Here is a 15,181-nt window from a genome sequence, read left to right as displayed (position 1 = left end):
AAATATTCTAAATTTTGATGATATTGAATAATTACAGCATCCACACGAATCACAACTTGCCCAATTGTAACAGTGAATTTGCAATACCCCTATATATTGATGAAATTATGTCCATCAAGAATTATGTAAAATATAGAGAAATCACATTACTTGATATCATGCAGTTATGGGTAAATCAACTGTATTATTTAGTCTTTTACAGAAATCTATGTAACATGCTGTCCACAAAAGCAGTATTTAGATTGATTCTACACTCTAACTTTCATGTCTGAATCTGGATGCGCATCCAGATATTTCTAAATATGTGATAAGGATTTCAGCCTGGATTATACATTTACTGTACAAATGTATACAGTAAGTTTCAGATATTTCATCCCCATGAATAACCTCACTGCTGAGAGAATAAGCCCTTCCTGTGTACCTTCTGATATTTTTCGGGACGTCAATTGAACTTCTCCTTAGTCTCCTTTGATTTGAGGAAAGTGATGCCAGACTAGATGATGCTTTCCCATAACTAAATAAATTTGCCCATAAACCTTATCTAAATTTTCTACCATATCATTGTAATAAAGTATGCAGTGTACACTAGTGTGTTAGGAAATTCTAAACTGATTTCCCTAATCTTAGTCTATGCTTGAGTCAAGTTTTATATCACCTAGAATTTTCCCCTATATCCTTAAATCATTGATATAGGTCATAAAACATGAGGAACACAGTACCAGGCTCTGAAGAAACCCACTTCAGATAGGTCCTGCTGAAGGGTCTCGGCCTGAAAAGTTGAGTGTACTCTTTTCCTTGATGCTGCCTGGCCTGCTGAGTTTCTCCAGCATTCTGTGTGTGTTGTTCAGATAGCCTCTTGTTCAATATTGTTTAAAGTGCTACTCGTTGATTTATCAATGCTCAATAAAACAAAACTAACACTTAAAAAATATTTTTGTTATCTTTTAGGTCTCCTTAAGCTGTATTGAACCTGGCCTGATGGACTTAAATATCTCAGGTGAAGATTCACTGGAATGGGATGAAACAGACATGAGTAACAATTTGATTGGTATCCAAGATGAAACACTTGATCTTGCATGCAAGCAGAATGATGTATCAAAATTTTCACCTGGACCTATGAATAATCTCATTGAAGAACTTATGTTGGACGATTATAGCAGTGGGCCTGGAGAATCACTATACAGTCCCGGTGAACCACCTATTTCCTCTTGTCCATATTCCCATCAGCACCACAGCTTAAATAATCTACAGCTGCCTGGAAGAGATTTTTCATCATACTTCAATAATGCACCAAATTTTTCCAATGCAAAGCTTCTAACCAATTTACAAAGGAGTGCAAGTAAAGATTCTTCTTTCTCCTCTGATGATTCTTTGCCAGACTTACTGGGTGATTTGATCCCAGTAAAAGAGGACAATCCATTAGCACTGAGGCATGAGAGTGAGAGTGGAATAGTTAGTGAAGGTGATGCAGAAACAACTTCTCTGTCAAACCACGATGATCAAGTACAAATTAAGCTAGCTAGCAAATCTCTGCACCCCCTAATAGAATTGAAACATAAAGATTGTCCGATTCAATCATGCATTTGTAAAAGGCAAGACTCGCTTGGAAAGAAGGAAATAAAGAATATAGCAGAAACACAAAGAACAAAAAGTGAAACAGAATTGTCAAAAAAAATTCAATCACAGTGTCTGAGTAATGAGGGCAATCTACAGCCATTTCATCTGAATAAAATTAGTTCAAAGGATTTTTCAAATGATCTGGAGGCACAATATGATGTATTCACATTTTATGACTATTCCTACCTACAGGGCCCTGAGCTTGAGTTAAACATAAGTCACACAACTGAAAAAAAGGAAACTACTAATGGGAATGTGAGCCCAAAACCAGTTGAAATTATTTATAAAAATGGACTCTCATCTCCAGATGGCACACTAGACTTGGCTAGGTCAGAAAAATGCCTGCCAGCATCATCAAGTACAGTTAACCTTGAAAATGGTCCTAGTGAAATAGATGACAATGGAGTATCTCCAGATATAAATGAAACAGATCTCACATTTTTGTCTCAGAGGTCATCTGTGGAGTCACTTTCAATTGCTGGTGACATATTTAGGCATGGAACTAACAATCACAAAAATGGTGATCTCCATCGCAGTACTTCCTTAGACAGCTGGGGTAATCCATGCAAAATCACAGAGGAGCTATTTAGCCTCCAAGGTTCAGGGGATATTAGTATCAGTAGTGATGCAGTGGGGGAGTTAAGCAAGAGAACATTGGACCTTTTGAAACGTTTAGAAAACATCCAGAATCCAATTAGTCCAAAACTAAAACGTAGTGTTTCTGATATCACACTGCAGAGCAACTCTCTTAAAATGTCATTCATTGGACAGCAATCATTTGATGCCACATCATCAGCAAATGAAGATTCTGCTGCTTCTCTCACAGAGCTAAGCAGCAGCGATGATCTCTCCTTATGCTCAGAGGACATAATTGTGCATAAAAACAGAATTCTGGATTCCAATGTATCATTCAAAAAGCGTGTTAATCACTCAGTAACTGATGAAGCTGATACCAATATAAGCATGATTGTAAATGTATCTTGTACTTCTGCTTGTACTGATGAAGAAGATGATAGTGATTTACTTTCCAGTTCAACCCTTACACTAACTGAAGAGGAACTGTGCATTAAAGATGATGATGATTCCAGTATTGCTACTGATGATGACATTAATGAAGAAAATAATCGCCTTTTAGATAGAGACTACATGAAGAATGAATTCCACCACTGGATTAAACCAATTTTTTCTGTCCCCCAAAAAGGAAAGAAAAAACTGAATCCAAAATTGAATACAGGAGAAAAGGATCGTTGCAAGGCAGACCCAAATAGTATCAGGTTACCTGCTTTCAAAAATTCTTCCACACTTCATCCATTTTTAAACAGTTCATTATCAAAGCAGTCCGAGTTTAAAGAATGTAAAAGTAATTTGCTCCATCCAAAAGAAAGACATTTCCTGCAGATTGAAACAGAAGCTCGCAGACACTGTAATCACCAGTTAAAAGATGATGTAGAGAATGGCAATGTGGAAAAATCTGCATTAAAAGATGAAAAAGAACTAAGTAGAATGTTAGACAGCAAAAAACATAATTCCTTTGAAAAGAGGAAAAATACTAGCAAAACCCATACAACAGAATGTTTGAAATCTGAATTATTTAATAAACCATTTGAACAAAAAACAGAATCACAACAGATTTCTGTTCCCCAGATCATGACACAACCCGAAAAGAAGGATAAAAAGCTTATATATTTTGAAGACAATGGAATATCACCTACTTTTAACATTGATGGGGAGCCTACTTACATGAAGAGCCTTGAAACATTTCCTGATGTTGAAGTATTAGATGGGGATAAATCTGCCATTGGTGAATATGAGGGAAAACAACAACATCAAGGTTCTCAAGCAGAATTGATGTTTAGCTGCCATGGTGATGAAGATACGGCCAGAAAAGATTCAGCTGTATCCTCATCTCATCATATTTCAGAAAACAGAGAGTTGGAGGAAGTTAACATTGATTGTGCAAAAGATATTTCAAACTGTACCTGCCACTCTAATATTCCTCATAGTGATGGGGAAGAAGATAGTTCGGTTCATAATTTTGTGAAGGAAATAATTGATATGGCATCTTCTGCCTTGAAGAATATATCTCAGCAGGACTCTGAAATGGTGAGTCCAACATCAGTGGCCCAGATCAAGGAAAAAGTGTTGAAACACTCTCACCGAGCTTTGCAGCTTCGAAAAGGAGACTTTTACTCCTATCTGTCCATATCTTCACATGACAGTGACTGTGGTGAAGTAAACACTTGCATAGATGAGAAAAGCAGTACACCATTACTGTTAGATTTAAGTGAAGAGGCTAGATTGGAAAACAATGGTGAAGATGAGAACTTTGTACATGAAGAACAATCCGATAAATCCTGCCTATTTGATTCTGCATTACAAAAGGACCCTATTCCGGATGAATTACCATTGTTAAATGATGGACTAGACATTGTGGCATCAAACACTACTCATGTGGCACCATTTGACCAAAGCACATGTGATAGAAATCTGAGTGAAACAAGGAAAGTTATTAAGGATCAAGATACATGTTTTGTTCCCATTAATCAAACAAGTAACCCACCAGAAGATAACAAATCATTGGAATGTAATATTCAAAATCCTTACCTTAATTCTTTGCATCCTACAGAACAAAGAAACAGAACAAAATATTCATCAGATAATGAGCCCTTCTCTGTTATGTCAAATGCTGAAATGGTTGAGGCCAGTAAACCTCTATTGAACAGGGAAAATTATGAAAATATTTCTGGAAATTGGTCTCATAGTATGAAAATTAATCCAGTGGTGGAGGTGCAATCAAATGACATTAATTTTGAGAAACCAAAAGACAATTTATCTCCTAGCACTAAAATAAATGTTCCACAAAATGGTCATGCTATTAAGGAAGATAACCAAGGTGCAGATTGCAAAGTCAAAGAAATCCTTTACAGGAAAGAAAATTATTATGATGGGATCTTTAATTTGTCTCAAAAAGAGGTAGGTTATTTGCTACATTAATACTGTATAATTTTAATGTATCTCAATCTACTGTAGAATGACTGAACCTATTTTCTACTTGAAATAGATAGACTAAAAAAATCCATTTTATTTATTCCAAAGCCATTTGCAAAATTTCAGGAATATCTGGTTTGAAATCATCACATCCTGAAAAGTGTGCAATTTTAGTGGAGACAGAATTAAACATAACCATTTAAAGCAGATCTTTATTTATGAGTTTTCAATTCATTTCAAATAACTGACAAGTCACTTGAATTAATGTTGAAAATTTCACTTACCTGTCTTTGTGGTGATTAATATGTCTGACCTCTGGCTCAATGACCCAGGACAAAGAGAACAATTTTCCCTTTGGCCATCTGGCACAGAAGAATTGTTAGTGGATGTTAAAATCATGTGCAAGAAGCAATGCATATTTGTTTATAATCTGCATTAAACTACAACAGTACAGGAACTACATACTCAAAATGTTAATTGGCTCAGTTTACTTACTTAATGTATTGTATGTATATCAGGGCGTTTTAACAATATTTTTAGAAAGAGAGGTAGGGAGACCCACATAGTCTCCTTTTGCCTAGTTCAACCAAGCAGTGAAGAAGCAATCAAAATGTGTGAAATTATTCCGTGGGGACAGAAGGAGCCAGAATTCCCTATAAATGTCATAAGTATAATGTATGGCAATGCCACCAATATTATCCTCTCCTTATTTCCAATGTAAATCATTTGACTGAACCTGTCTTGACACACATGCTTCTAGGAAGGTTGATCTCCAGAGCAGTAAATTGTAGCAGGATATAAGCCTGAAAGATACAGTTTATTGAGAAAACGGAGATGTAGAATGGCTATCATGTGTATCTCTTGGTAATAAACCAGCACTACACTTACTCCTCACCTTCACTCATAGCAATAGAGAGGAAAAGATCAGTTCATCCCATCAATCCCACCATCCATTTATGATACCTACATACATCGGAGGCATTTTAGGGAGCAGCCTCTGCACCTATCCTCTAAGACCGAATTGTTATCCAGATTATGTCACTGCTGCCCAGGGTGCAAAAGACTGAATTATTGTTTTTTACTAGAAGGATGTCCAATAATTTGAGTTATCAAGCTTGGAGATACATCATAATCCTATCTAAAGGTGCTTAAGAATTGTTATTAATTGCAAACTGTACTTTCCCAACACATCTATGAAATGTTTAATTTGTTAGTCTATTTCATTAGTAATATAATCTGAGTTTTCATCTTAATTCTCCCATGTGGGCATCAGCGCTCTTTTCTAAATCATCTTTTTGTAAATGCCCTTGTTTCACTGAAGCACACAGATAACATTTGCACAATAATCTGTTGAAAGTGGATGTCAAAACTAAGTTAGATCCAGATGTGACTTTATATTGAAAACAGCTAATAATGTGGATCCTCACCAGAAACCTTCAAGTGTGCTTTTATCTATGTTAAGATGATCTTGAAAATCTGTTTTGATAACCAGGTGTTTAGGTGCCTTTAAGCCAAAGAAAATACTTGCAACTGAATGGACCTTAAAAACTGCATTCAGTTATCAATAATTATGCATCAACACGATTGATATTAAATCTATGTAGAATAACACCCCCCCGCACCATCTCTAAGTTTCTTAATTATTTCATATTTACAATAACTTCAATTAATCGCTGCTGTTTTGTGTTTTATGCAAAACTTTATCTTGTTCCTTCTACTAGTAATATTTATACCCAAATACCAAATGCGAAAGTATTTTGCTGAGGTCTTTTGTGCACCTGTATAATATTAATACTGCACATATTTTTGAATTTCTATGCATTAACTCTGAGCACTGTTTATTTATTTATCTGAGTTAAATTCTCCAGCTGCAAACTTCATCATAGTGAACAGGAAATTTAAATTCAGTTCAGATTTTTGGATTATTGGAGTCTCTTCTGGAGAAGGTGGAATGTGTACAGATGGGACAGTTTGCACCTGAAATGGAAGGAATCCAAATCCTTGTGGAAGGTTTGTTAGTACTGCTTCAGAGTTGTTAAGCTGGAGTTGCAGGGGGATGGGAACCAGAGTGCCAGGGCAATGGTAGAGTAATTGTGGGGAAAGATGTTCAGTCTACATACAAATACAGGAACCAAAAAATTGAGCATGGTGGGACGAATGTTCTGAGTAGTGTCTATTTCAATGCAAGGAGTACTGTAGGAAGGCAGATGAGCTTAGAGCATGGATCAGCAAGTAAAATTATGATATTGTAGTCATTAGTGAGATTTAGTTGCAGAAGGGCAGGACTGGCAGCTCAGTGTTCCAGGTTCCATTGTTTTAGACATGATAGAAGGGGAGGGTTTAAAGAGGGAGGGGTGGCATTACTAGTTGGGAAAAATGCCGTGGCAGTGCTCAGACAGGACAGATTGGCGGGCTTGTCTACTGAGGCAAAATAGGTGGAACTGAGAAATAAGAAATTCATGATAGAAAGGTTAATAGGATTATATTATGGGCCACCAAATAGTCAACAGGATTTAGAGCACATTTGTAGAGAGATGGCAGACAGCTGCAAGATAAATAAGGTTGTGATAGTACTTGATTTTAACTCTTCACATATTGAATGGGATTCCTATACTGTAAAAGGGCTAGATGGGATAAAGTTGGACAAGTGTGTTTAGAAAAGTTTCCTTAATCAATATATAGAAGTTCCAGCTAGTGAGAGTGTGATCCTGAATCTCCTATTAGTGAAGGAGACAGGGCAGGTGACAGATGTTTGTGTAGGTGCTGCACTTAGGACCTAGTGATCATAATTCCATTAGTTTCAAGATAATTACGGAGAAGGATACGACTGATCCTTGGTTGAGATTCTAAATTGGAGAAAGGCCAATGTTGATGTCATCAGAAAGGATCAGCGAGTGTAAAAGTTAGTTTTCTGACAAATGGTTGCTTGATAAATGGGAGGCCTTCAAAAGTAAAGTATTAAGAGTACAGACTTTGTATCTTCCTGTCAGAATAAAAAGCAAGGCTAACAGCTGCATGGAAACTGTGTTTTCAAGCAATATTGAGACTCTGGTTGAAAAAAAAGGTCCATGACAGGTATAGGCAGGAAGGTTCAAATGACTTACTTGAGAAGTATAAGAAATAAAAGAGAACACTTAAGAGAGACATCAGGAGGGCTAAAAGAAGGCATGAGTGGGCTCTGGAAAACAAACTTAAGGAGTGTCCCAAGAATTCTATAGATATATTAAGAGCAAAAGGATAGCAAGAAACAAAATTGGTCCACTTGAAGGTCATTGTGGTCATCCATGCATGGGCTGAAAGAGATGGGGGAGATCTTAAATTTTTGCATCCATATTACTTGGGAAACAGACGCAGAGTCTATAGAACTGAGGCAAAAATGTGTGAGGCAATCGACCATATACAGATTAGAGAAAAGGAGGTGCTTGCTGCTTTAAGACAAATTGACGTGACTAAGTCCCTACAGCCTGACAAAGTGTTCTCCCAGATCTTGCAGGTGCACTGGTTGAAGTATTTAAAATGTCTTTAGCCACAGATGAATTGCTGAAGGATTGGAGGATAGCTAATGTTGTTCTCTTGTTCAAGAAATGCTCTAAAAATAAGATAGCCAACTATAGGGCAGTGACAGTGTGTCTGACATCAATTGTGGATAAATTATTGGAAGATGTTCTAAGGGATGTTATGAGTATTTGGATAGACTGGGCCTGATTAGGGATAGTCAACGTGGCCTTGTGCTTAGTAGGTTGTGTCTAACCAAATATACAGGAAATAGATGTTGTCTACATGGAATTTAGCAATGCCTTTGACAAGGTCCTGCATGGGAGGCTGGTCAGAAAGGTTCAGTCACTTGGCTTTCAGGATGAGGTAGTAAATTGGATTCAACATTAGCTTCACAGGAGAAGCCAAAGAGTGTTAGTAGATGATTGGCTCTCCGATTGGAGGCCTGTGACAAGGATTGGTGCTGGGTCTGTTGTTGTTTGTTATCTATATGGATAATATGGATGATAATATGGTAAAAAGATTGGCAAATTTGCAGATTGGAGATGTCGTGGACAGTGAGGAAGGCTGTCAAAGCTTGCAGTGTGATCTAGACTAGATGGAAAAATGGGCTGAAAATAGCAGATGGAATTGAACGCAGACAAGTGTGGGGTGTTGCACTTGGGAAGATAAACAAGAGTAGGACTTACACAGTGAGTGGTAGGGCACTAAGAAGTGAAGTAGAACAGAGGGATATGGGAATTCATTTCCTTGAAAGTGGCCTCACAAGTACATAGAGTCATAAAGAGAGTTTTTGGCACATCCGGCTTCATAAATCAAAGTATTGAATACAGGAGTTGGGATGTTATTTGGAAGATGTACAAGACATTGGTAAGAACAAATATAGAGCATTGTGTGAAGTTCTGGTCACCTACTTTTTGGAAGGATACCAGTAAAATTGAAAGAGTACGAAGAAAATTTACAAGGATGTTACCGGAACCTGAGAACCTAAGTTACAGGGAAAGGTTGAATAGATGAGGATTTTATTCCTAGGAGAATAAGGAGAGATTTAATAGAAGTAAAGGTTTAATTTTCTTAATGGAGGAAAGCATAGGGGGGATATCAGAGGTACATTTCTTTTACACTCAGAGTGGTAGCTGTTTGGAACACCCTGCTAGGGCTGGTGATAGTGGCAGATACAATAAGGACATTAAATAAATTCTTAAATAGGTACATGGATGAGATAAAAATGGAGGGCTATGTAGGAGGAAAGGATTAAATTGATCTTAGAGTAGGTTAGAAGGTCCATAAAACATCAAGGGCCAAAGGTACTGTACTGTGCTATAATGATTTATGTTCTATGTTCAAGAGTATGGCAGTAAATCCTGGAATTGTGAGCAATAATCATAACCTGCAAAGTTATTACAAAAGGCAAAAAAAAAATGCCAGATCCCTTTTCTTCATAGTGCTGATCTCTTTGTTTCCTTTAAAAGTTCAAAATTCAGAGTTGAACTTGTTATCAGAGAGCATACATGTCACCAGATACAACCCCGAAATTCTTTTTCTGCAGGCATACTTAGTAAATCTATAGTACAGTAACTGTAAACAGCATCAATGGCCAACATACAGTACAAATGCAAATATAAATAAATAGCAATAAATAACGAGCATGAAAGAACAAGGTAAAGAGTCCTTAAAATGAGACCATCAGTTGTGGGGACAGCAGAAGTAGAATGAGTGTAGTTAACCCCTTTAGTCCAAGAGCCTAGTGGTTGAGGGGTAGTAATTGTTCTTGAACTTGGTGGAGTGAGTCCTGAGGCATTTGTACCTTCTGTCAGATGGCAGCAGTGAGAGAAAAAAAGCATGGCCTGGGTGGTGAGGATTTTTAATGATGGATGCTGCTTTTCTACTACGTTTCATGTGAATGTGCTCAATGGTTGGGAGGGCTTTACGTTTGATGTACTGGGCTGAATCCATTACCTTTTGAAGGATTTTCCGCTCAAAGGCATTGCTGTTTCTGTACCAGGCTATAATGCAGCCAGTCAGCACACTTCTATAGAAGTCTGCCAAGGTTTTTGATGACATGCAGAATCTCCGCAGACTCCTGAGGAAGTAGAAGCTCAGTTGTGCTTTCTTTGCAAGTACATTTATATGATGGGTTCAGGACAGATCCTCTGACTTAGTGACACCCAGGAATTTGAAGGTACTGACCCTCTCTGGCTCTGATCCTTTGACGATTACTGGCTCATGGACCTCTGATTTCCTTCTCCTGAGGTCTACAATCAGTTCCTTATTCTTACTGACATTGAGTGAGAGTTTGTTGTTATTACAGCACTCAGCCAAATTTTCAGTCTCCCTCCTGTATGCTGATTCATCACCATCTTTGATACGGCCCACATCAGTGGTGTCATCAGCAAACTTGTATATGGTGTTGGAGATGTACTTAGCACCCAGTCATAGGTGTGAAGCAAGTAGAGCAGGGGGCTGAGCACACATCCCTAAGGTGCTCCTGTTCTGATGGAGATTGTGGAGGGGATGTTTTTTGCCAATCCAAACTGACTGGGGTCTGCAAGTGAGGAAATCCAGGATCCAATTGCACAAAGGAGTATTGAGGCCCAGATCTTGGAGTTTACTGATTATTTTTGAGAAGATGATGGTATTAAGAACTATAAATATGTTAGTGCTTGTTGGAAGGATAAATCTTTGGGATGTCCAATTGTATCTGGTGGTGTTTTGCAAGTGATTTCATGAAGATGGATCTAAATTAACACATTTGAAATGATAATCAGACATTGTTAATATAATTGGGAAAATGTGCCTGCAACTCAGTATTTCACCAGTGGATTTGTTTTAATGAGCTATTTAATTTAATAAAAACAAATAATATCCTATACAAAATTGAAATTTGCAGCAGTTAGCTGTGTATTACTGTTTTCCCTCAGCTGATCAGTTCTTTTAATGCTGATAAGGAACATGTAACAGTAAAACTCCACATTTGCTCACAAAGAATATTCATGACCAGTCCAGCTATAATCTCTATGCAAATTTTTTAAATGAGTAAATATAAGGTATTTTCACATAGTGAAAATAATTCAATTTGATAATCATATGTTGATATTCACAGTAATGTCTGCGGCATCTGAAATTTCAAGAAGTTAGGCAGAGACTACATTAAGTGCAAAGATTTATTATGGTCTTAATGTGACATGGCTTAATCACATGCTACATTTTATACTTAATTTGATGGAAATGGGAGTTGATCAAAAACTGCTAATAACTGCTTTTTTTTATTTACAGATCTCTAACTCACAAAAACATGTAAAACAGAATCTCAGGAAAGAGCAAAACTCTAAAACCATTGAAACGAAACCTACACCTTATGTATCCCACCACAGTGAACTTCCCAGTGACTCTCATGCTGCCAAATCTGTACCCAAGGTATAGGATGTGAGTCAATTAAATATACTTCACTTTGCAAATATTTGTCTGATTTAAATCCATTAAACTAGCTCTTAGATAGCAAATCTTTCTCTGTACAGAAGACTAAATAGCATTTCAGTACTTTTGCAAAGACTGGATCTAAAAGAGTAAAGATATTTTGAGATTGTTGGATTGTGATCTACCCTCAGTCAGTTTAGATCTCTTTGCAAAATAGAAAGATTACTATGCTTGTATAAAATATCCATTGCTCGTTTCCTGACAGGCTTGCTTCCTCTGCAGTTGCCCTTAGTGCATTTCAGTTTGAAGGTTTCTGGGGCTGCAACATAAAACTCATGCCTTTTATCCCATAAACATTAACATAAAACACTTGCCTTTTATCCCATAAACTGGCATGAACTATCAGCAATTACTTATGTCTGCTGCATAATCACCAGTTTTTTCATTTCAATTGTCGGAAAAGGTACTAATAATCAACAGAAAACAAAAATACTTCAATAGTTCTGCCCAGGAATTGTTTGACATCAAACTGAATATGCTTTATAATACTGTACCTTTGACTTGAAACTTATTAGTTCAAACTCCATTTATCAATAAGTGCCTTTGGAAAAATTATTTTGAAAAGATAAGAGTTAATGCACTGAAGCTTTTGACCTCCTGTATCACTTGTTACTTTCTGAATTCACTGCTTACTGCTCTTCTCTTTCTTTTACCTGTCATGTTTCTGTATAAATGTAGAGGTCAGTAGCAACAAAGCAAGATCAAAAGCAAAGGTAACTAGTTAGACTGAGTTATTTCTGCCTAATTTAGAAGGTGAATAAATGCATGTCTGGAGTGCTCCTAAAAGCTGTACAAGGGATGTGCATTACGTTAATCTCCTCAACTGTATTCTGAGAGTCATTTCCTCATAATCCTCATCACAAGCTCCTGCTCTTTGCTGCATGGTTTAATTATACCAGACTGAGTCTTCACTGTGAAAATCGAACCCCATGGCTGGCCAGATGTTATTGCTTTCATGCTATTAGATATAGGAAAAACCTGAAGTTTAAAATATGTATAACAGAATAAACGTAGAATGAATTAGGTTTAAGGATATCTAGAGTGAATATTTTTGACTGTAGCATTTCACCTCTTTGCATTATGGATAGCCATGACTTCAGGTTTTTATATTCATGTGATGCCCAACAATTGCTGCTTTATGTATCCATTATCATAGGGCTTTGCTTCAATCAATGTTGTTTGCATATTGACACATGTTCCTGAGGGTGTTGTCTGCATATTTAAGATCACAGTTGAGGATGAAGCAAGAAAAGAAAGGTCACTCATGATAGTTTACCTCCACTAGTGAAGATATTATTAAAAATTTATAAAAGCTCAACAATGATTTAATGCCATTGTAATTTAATTTACTGTACAACTGTTATAGTAATTAGATTTTTGGTGGCTGACAGAAGTATGTTGTACTTGAAAACATTTTTATTTGATGTCAATGTTCAAGAACAGCTCAGTAGTCTGTCCAATTAAAATTCCAATTCCAATTAATAATCTTATGATTTTATTAAGTAGCTATAAATTTGACTATTTAGAATGTTGACCAAAGGAAGAATTTTCTATTGTTTTGCTGCTGACTAAACATTTATTTGCCTCTTTCTTCCCTCCAGAAATCTGGCCATATCTTTGCTCCATTTTTGCCCAACTATTCCCAAGGTAACATCTAATCTAACTGAACCATCCTCTTCCTCACTGATCTTGAAGACAAGCTCCTTCCAAATGCGAGTTTTTCATGCAGGTGTGGTAATTCGGTTGCTTTTGCTGATCTTTTGTATGGCAGTTGCCGTTACTCCCTTGTTGGTAATACCAACAGATTGCAGCAACATCCATCATTATTCTTCTTTATGGATTCTTGTCCTAAGCTACCTCCAAGGACCTCCTCCATTCTGATATACAGCTTATAAATGTCCTCATTCTCTTGGTGTAGGTACTTTTTTGATATTAAATGGGAAACCACAGCATTTGGAAAGGTATGGGGATTTATAATTTTGTGTCAGTTCATGTCGTGCCATTTCACCCATTAACATATAGGAGTAATGTTTGGATTTTAGGGGAGAATCTGTAGGGAACAAACACCTTCACAGAAAGTGGGCCTCATTATGTTAAATGTGCTAATTCCAAGAAGAACCATGAATATTATTTAAACTTAATAGATGGCAGGTAGCATAATATTTATAACAGGAATTAGTTTGAACTTTATGTTGAATCTCAATTATCACACCTTGATTTATTTTTATGTAATTAATATAATGTATAGAATACATAGATCCAATCTATGCAACCCTGGAACTTATAAAACAATGTTACTGTGCTGTACATTGCAATTATATGTATTTCATTTCAATACACAGTCAGTTTTATTATTTCTGCTTCTTAAGAAGGGGAAGAGAAGAAATGTTTTAACAATGTGTGCCTTGCTGTATTTCAGATACCTTTGTTAAGAAGCGGCTTTTCCCAGTTAAAAAGCTGGCTTAAAGAGATGTGATAGCAAGGTTATGCCGTGTGTACAATTTCTGTACATATGTACAAGAAAATGCTAATGTTCATGTACAATGATATACAATGCTTTCTTGTATTGTGTTAATGCGTCCAGTGATGTGGAAAATATTAAGCCTTAAGCTGATAGATTGCATGGGTTAAAGTTAAATTAATGTTGGCAAATAAAAATTAATTTATCAGACAACAAAATGGACTGAGTTATTGGTTTCCAGAGACAGATTTCCTGCATAGTTTAAAATATTACATTGCAGTTTATACCAACAATTTTGCGCAGGAACATAAAAATTATGAAACAACTAAGATTGATATGACATTACCTGCCAAATTCTCATAAAGCTGAAAAGCCATTTCATACAACAATGATGTGATATCTCCAATGTTCTTGGGCTTTACATTTCACTAAGGATCAGTGTTATATTGGAATCAGAGCAAGAAGTTTTAACTCATTCAGTTGAGTGGGTATGGCATGGGTGAACTTATAAACTTACTATCAAAAGTTTTATCACGTCATTCTCAACTAGGTCCTTTTTAGCTGGAGAAGATCTCTCTGGTTAACTCAGAAGGACCCTCAGTGAGATTTTATTATACCTACCTGCTTCCTGGGCAGTCCTTTTGAAAGGATGACTTACTTTCAGTCTGGTTCTGTGGGATCTGAGAAAATCCAGATTCTTTCTCAGAAGGTGGGTGGGTTGATTCTGCACCTCATGCAATGCCCATGTATGCTTCCTATGTAAAGTTTGATGTTCTCAATACCATCCTAAGTACTCCTTCACCACTTTGAAAAGTAATGGATTAGTGATTCCCATTGGTCAGGGGAAATATTGCATTTCTTCAAGGAAGAGAACAGTTAGTATTTGAATAGCCTACTAAGTAGAGAAATAAGAAGAAGCACTTAAAAGTAAATCAAAAGCAACCCTCTGGAGGGTCAAGATACAAAGGTGTACTCAGCTATCATGTTACCCATACCTAGCAATATTAATTGGTGAAGGTTGCCTATCTGTCACCCTTGATTATTTAATCTGGATGACTGAACAGATAAAGATAAACTGATTATGATTAACTATTTAATTTTAGTTAGGGTTTGGTTTTCCGTGGAAATTAGCATTTGATTTAA

General features: G+C 36.6%; 1 protein-coding gene across 7 annotated transcripts in view; it reads left to right on the top strand.

Moving 5' to 3' along the window:
• The window catches only part of akap6 (A kinase (PRKA) anchor protein 6), a 404,269-nt gene extending 390,013 nt beyond the window's left edge, over nt 1-14,256 (top strand). For 4 of the 7 annotated variants that reach the window (XM_073040038.1, XM_073040040.1, XM_073040039.1 and 1 more), the window contains 4 exons: nt 949-4,590; nt 11,377-11,517; nt 12,256-12,290; nt 13,179-14,256. In XM_073040038.1, the coding sequence (XP_072896139.1) occupies nt 949-4,590; nt 11,377-11,517; nt 12,256-12,290; nt 13,179-13,458 (4,098 nt within the window). In that variant the 3' untranslated portion in view covers nt 13,459-14,256. Of the gene's footprint in view, nt 1-948; nt 4,591-11,376; nt 11,527-12,255; nt 12,291-13,178 lie in introns of all 7 variants that reach the window. The other 3 variants (XM_073040044.1, XM_073040041.1, XM_073040043.1) reach the window with 3 other exon arrangements.
• Nucleotides 14,257-15,181: the final 925 nt, after the last annotated feature.

This window comes from Hemitrygon akajei, chromosome 3 (assembly GCF_048418815.1).
Source record: "Hemitrygon akajei chromosome 3, sHemAka1.3, whole genome shotgun sequence".
Classification (NCBI taxonomy): Eukaryota; Metazoa; Chordata; class Chondrichthyes; order Myliobatiformes; family Dasyatidae; genus Hemitrygon; species Hemitrygon akajei.
Note: the sequence above shows the minus strand (reverse complement) of the source record. Positions and strands in the feature narration are given on the sequence as shown.